General features: G+C 60.5%; 1 protein-coding gene across 1 annotated transcript in view; it reads right to left on the bottom strand.

The window, feature by feature from the left end:
- REXO1 (REX1, RNA exonuclease 1 homolog (S. cerevisiae)) overlaps nucleotides 1–5804 on the bottom strand; it is a 19682-nt gene that overhangs the window by 9330 nt on the left and 4548 nt on the right. The window contains exon 2 of the mRNA XM_010844542.1: nucleotides 1–989. This exon is cut by the window's left edge and continues 13 nt beyond it. Within this exon, the coding sequence (XP_010842844.1) occupies nucleotides 1–989 (989 nt within the window). The remainder of the gene's footprint in view (nucleotides 990–5804) is intronic.

Genomic DNA, 5804 nt, shown 5'->3' with positions numbered 1-5804 from the left:
AGGCCTCCCCTCCTTGGGGCTGCTGCGCTCTGGCGCAGCCCTGGCTGGTGAGCTGGGCTTAGCCAGGGGTGGCCTGCCCGGGCTCCGAGGGGGTGGCCCAAGATCCTCTACATCACACTGCACCGCCATCTCCTTGGTCTCCCGAAGGCTGCCTTCCTCCAGTTCAGGGCCCTCCCTGGAGCCCGGCTTCCCTGGGGCCTTGCTCTCAGCACCCCCTTGAGCTCTTGGGGGGCTGGTGGTGACAGATTTGTCACCTGGAGCGACAACAGCGTCATCGTCCGAGTCCGAGAACCTGGCGTCGCAGCTGCCAAAGGGGTCACAGGGCTTCTTGGGTGCAGGTGTGTAGGGCTCGCTGCCACGGGAGCTCCGGGGCCGCTTGGGGGCCCTTTCGTCCTTGGTGCTGGCCCTGCTGAGCAGGCGGGCAGAGAAGTTGGACAGGGGGTCATACTCCAGGTCTGTAGACGGCTTAGAGTTGTCCACCACGTACTTGCTGCTGGAGACAGGGCGGCTGTACCGCCGGGGCTGGCCCACGGCCTTGGGGACATACTCCAGGGCGCCGCCACCCCCTCCACCATGGCCCTGAGCCCGGTCTGGCGAGGCCAGTGAATACTTGCAGCCAGGCTCAGCGGTGGCAGCCAGTGGGGTGGGCTGATAGCTGGCATCAGGGCTCAAAAGGCCATGGCCGCTGGGGTTGTAATCGAAGGACAGTGGGAAGGCGTCCCCGTCCAGGCTGGTGGCGGGGCAGGCAGCAGGGCCATGAGGTGCCAGGACGGGGGCCTCGGCTGAACCGCACTCCCGGGCCGTCTCCAGGAGCTCCTGGTAGCGCCTCTGCTCCAGCTCCACCTCAGAGCGCACGGCCTCGATGGCCTGGTTGACCAGCTCCAGCTCCAGGATGTCTGAGCGGGAATCAATGCCTCTGCCCAGGGCGCCATTCTCCCTCTGTGCAGGGGGCTTGGGCAGCTCAGGGTTGTACGGGTCATAACCAAGCCCTGAAACGGAGAGGAGAAACAGCCATGAGCAGGCTGGTGCAGCAGCGGCCACCTGAGCCGGTGACCAGCCACTGCCTAATCCCAGGCCTTGACCCTTGGGGCCAGCAGGGAAGAGCAGAGAACCAGCCTTTCAGAACCTGCCAGGGCCAGGTCTACAGCTGACTGCACAGAAGCTCTGGAAGCAAATCAAGGGTCCTGGAGGGTTCCTCTGTGCAGGTCCTGCCACCAAGTGGGGTGTGGGGCACAGAGCCCGGGGTCTTCCTGACCTGGAACATGGATGGTGAGGTCTGGGGAACTGGGCAAGGGTGGGCTTTCCACATGGCTCAGCCCACGCTTAAGCCATACCACACAGCTCCCTGAAGCCAGGGGGGCAGGAGGACACTGGCAGAAGGCCGGATAGCCAGCCAGCCAGGGCCAAAAGCACAGGGCACAGAGCCGTCTGACTTGGGGGCAGGGAGCAGAAGGTGGGCCCGACACAGCCCACCCAGAGCAGCGGGCAGACATGCACAGCCCTGCCTGGTGACTGTGCCTTTAAGGCTCTGTCCTCCCACAAGCTTTCTCGCCCACAGAAAAATCCACCGGTGGCGCATATACCAGTGAGGACATGGAAAGTCCTGAAGTGTCGACTGTGAGGAGGTGGCAGCTGGGTGTACGCAGAACATGGCAAACTTCACAGGGGAAGCAAGGCATACTGTCCCCAGAACGATGCCCAAGTTTAAGATGTTCAGACAACGCGTGACATTGGGGAAGCACAGTGGGGTGGACGACAGGGCGGGCATGGGACACACTCATGTCTGCATCGGAACAGGGGTGGCGGGGCAGCTGGCGGGCAAGTGGCTGCTGTTACTGACCCGCCTCCAGGGTACATTACACAGGAACAGCCGAGCACCACACAAGCTGGCAGGGACCTCACAGAAGACTCCCTTATGGACAAAGGTGCAAAGCTTCTCCGTAAGGTGTGAGCAGGTAAAGCCCAATGCTCCCAGAAGTGAGTAACTAGATTCAATTGTTTCAGAATTTAAAATGGTTTCTGGTTAGAACGTCTCCCAGACACGAGTCTGTGAAACTCTGAAGAAAAAGTGACTTGTTCTGATGCCCTGTGCTTGGCCATGCTCCAGGAGCCTCAGGATGGAACCAACTGTGCCCCCACTCTGGGCCTCTGACCTCCAGAACCGCCAGAGGAAACCCTGTGCTCTTCTAAGGTACCTGGTGAGGAGGGCTCTTACTGTAGAAACCCCAGGAAACGCAAACACCCTTGAAAGGGGACGCATAGGAGAACTGGCGCTGCTGCAGGACAAGGGTGGGTAGCTGGGCTGCTAGACGACCAGGGGGCCAGGGGTGCAGGTTCCATCACAGACCTACTGTCCAGCTTTTACCCTGGAACCTATTTCTCAAGTGACACTTGAGAGGACGTGTGTGTCTGTGCTTCAGACCACCCCAGACACACCCAGCCTGCAGGTTATAGACGGGGTGGCAAAACCAAGTCGCACAGGCCACAGCGGGACTGGGTGCTGGTGACTGGTCAGAACACACAGGCACTTGCCCCTCTGCCCCAGAAGAGGTTCAGGATGAAGCGACCATCCAGAGGTCCAGAAACCCCCAGGGGCAGGATCCAGGACCCTCCCCACAGCTGACCCTAACCCACAGCGGGCCCACAGGCACTACCACAGACCCACCCCAGCCACTTGCGGCCCATGCGAACAGAAAAGCCAGTGCTCTCTCCTCTCCTCGAAGTCTTGGTTGCCCAGCAGAGTGGAGGGCCTAGAACACAACCTGGGGGGCACTGACAGGGCATGTCAGCAAGCGGTGGACTGGGTCCTGCAAGTCTTGGGGGACCTCCAGCCCCAACCCCCCTCACTCCCTGACCTCCCTCCTCCTGAGGCTGAGATGGCTCCCAGTAGCAGGGCTCATCTGGGGGAAATGCCCCTCACCCCGGAGGGAGTGGGGTTCTAATGGATGGAGGTCCTCCCCACTCTGACCAGCTCTGGAACATGCGGCAATGTGCCCCAGCAACACAGAAACCCCCCCGAGTGCCTCATGCCCTTCTCATGCCAGAGTTCAGACCTCTGCACTTCACGGTGTGACAGGAATCCCATCACAAGCAAGCCTGCACTTGGGAAGCAAGGAGAGGAAGGAGGTGCCCAAAGGGCCAGGCCACAAGTAAGAAAGAGGGTGGCAGGCTGCCAAGGCCCCAGGGGGCCCGCTGGGCACCCTGATGGGGAGAGGAGCTCCTGCTCTCTGATGAAGGCCTGCTCTAGCGTCAGAGGGCTTTCTGAGGGCAGTACTCCCTCCACTTCCTGCAGCCTCCACGGCCCAACACTCAGACTCTGAAGAGAGTAAACCCCTGGCCAGGCCCAGCCCCCGAGATCTGGGCATCCCAGAGCCCTGCCGAGGTGGGATGTTTCAGTACCAGGGAGGCTCCCTCTCCACACCCCACCATGCTAAATTGAAAAAAAGAAAAGAAACATCCCCAGAAGAAAGCAGAGGGTCTAGGTCAAGACCCTCCCCTCTAAGCCTCAGCGTCCCTGAGGTGACACAAGGCTGCAGGTCTAGGCACATCAACCACACAGCTGCTGGGGCTCGGCCGCAGCCCCTGCAGCTCAGAAGTGTGTGGGGCCCAGAGTTTGACCCCCATGCTCCTGCTGAAGCTTCTGGAGGCCTCTAGGGGGAGGCAGGTAGATGGAGAAGGCATTTGTGATGCTACCTAGCCCCCACCCCACCCTGCCTCAAGGGACCAGCCCTCAGGGGACCAGGAGGAACTGGAGAAGCCAAGCGACAGGTGACCCTCAAGAGGTGGAGAGGGGCCGTGGCGCCGCAGAAGCACCTTCCCGTTAACAGGGAGTTAATCTGGCTGGAAGCCAAAGGGCGCTCCTTCGGGGTTTGTACCAGGGAAGAATGCCTTTGGTAAACAAGACTAATTGGCTGTTTTTCAGCAAGGGGTCGACTCTCAAGCTGACTGGGAAACCTCCTGGAAGGCCTGGCTGCCGGGGTTACACTCTCAGGAGAAGTTCCTGCCCCAGACCCAGGGCAAGAAATGGGCTGGCAAGCGGGGCCACCACGGAAGAGACACCCTAGGGAGGCCCCTGGCAGCTCCTAGGCTGTCCCCGTGCCCGGTCTTTGTGTGCCAGCCCCCTCCTGGTCTGGCACCCAAGGCTGCTCTCCCCGTGACCTGGTCCCAACATGCCCTGGTCACCAGCTCCAGGTGGCCAGGCATCCAGCATGGCAAAGCCCAGGCCAGCTGTCCCATCTCCAGCCAGGAACACACACGGCCACAGTGCTCAGGGAACAAATCACCCAGAGCTCACTTTGGGTGGAAGGACAGTGTGGGGTGGCAGCTGCCCCAATACCTCTGAGCCCTGTCCTCTGCTCCCCCCTACCACCCTCAATTGAGGAAACACTCTGAAGACAACTGGCCCGCAGCTCCAGCTGCAAGTGCAGTTAATGAGCAGACAAGTGGGCAGGAAGGCCTCACTGGGAGGCACGGGCCCCAACCCAATCGACTCTAACTCTGAGGCCTTCCCCTTTAATCCTCACGCCCATCCTGCCTGCTTTGGCCCCACTCACAGAGGAGGCTGGGACTGGGGCAGTGCCATACCCCAAAACCCTGGCTTCCCTCCCCAGACCAGAAGACCCAGTGCCACCTGATTCTCTACGGTCCAAAGGACTCTCCACCACCCCACCTTCCCCTTACGCCTCTGCCCCCCATCAACAGACGATATGCACATGGCAGTGCCACCCCCTACTTTGTGCCCTGGTTAGACAACAGTGGGGACTCTTTCGCCTCAGGGGATGGTCACAACCCAAGGGGGCAGGCCAGGGAGTCAGGAAGGGACAGGCACCATCCCTGCTACATGAGAGATGAGTAGGACAAAAGAACCAGTCAAAGGAGAGCAATGAGGCCCACTCCTTCGGCAGGAAGCTGCCCAGGCGGCAGAAGCCTCGAAGGCAGAGAGAGGACTATCAGCTTCCAGACACCAGGCAAACTCCTATTCATCCCTCAAAAGCCAGTTCAGCAACCACTTGGCTGCGGATACTTGCCCGACATGTTGCAACCACAGGTGCCAATGGCTCGCTCTCCTGGATTCTGGCCCAGATATGTCCTGCTGGACACTCCTTCCCTCCCAGAGGCTCCCAGATGATCTACAGATGAGTACTGAATTCAGACAGACCCGAAGAGCCCTAGAGGATGCCAGAGCCAGCTCCAGATTTCACAGCTGACTCAGAGGCTGGGTGGACCATGCCTGTGTATCTGTGCCGAGCTCACAGCTAAGATGGCCAAGCCGCCCTCCCCGCCACCCCACCCCCTCCACCACCACCCTCCACGAGTGCTCAGGTCCGTCAGCCACCCGTCCTGCTCCCTACACTTTTCTGTGCTTCCAACCCTGCCTGCCACCTGTGCAGATGGCTTGGGGCAGGGTCAGCCTTCACAGAAAGCCTCAGCCATGGACCCATCACCCTAAAACGACTGGCACAGTTTTTGCTGTGAGTTAGATCACACTGACAGAAGTCAACCTTCCACACGGGCACGGCTTCGACACCAACAAACCAAGTTCCTGCACAACCACTGTTCAAGTCCAGTGTTCTGGTCATGGGGATTCTGAGGGAGGAGCCGGGGCAGAGGAGGATGGCAAGGCAAGGATACTGCGCAGGACAGCTGGGTGAGACGGGAGAGGCGCACTGCTTATTGAGAGGCCTACCTCAAGACCCCACCTGGCAGAAGGGGTGGCCAAGGCTGAGGCGGTGACACTGAGCAGTGGGAGGCTAGGCTCCTCGCACCAAGGAGGACACTGCCCCAACGCCTTCACCTGAGGCTCT

The sequence above is a fragment of the Bison bison genome, unplaced genomic scaffold (genome assembly GCF_000754665.1).
Source record: "Bison bison bison isolate TAMUID 2011002044 unplaced genomic scaffold, Bison_UMD1.0 scf7180017864203, whole genome shotgun sequence".
In the NCBI taxonomy this organism is placed as follows: domain Eukaryota; kingdom Metazoa; phylum Chordata; class Mammalia; order Artiodactyla; family Bovidae; genus Bison; species Bison bison.
Note: the sequence above shows the minus strand (reverse complement) of the source record. Positions and strands in the feature narration are given on the sequence as shown.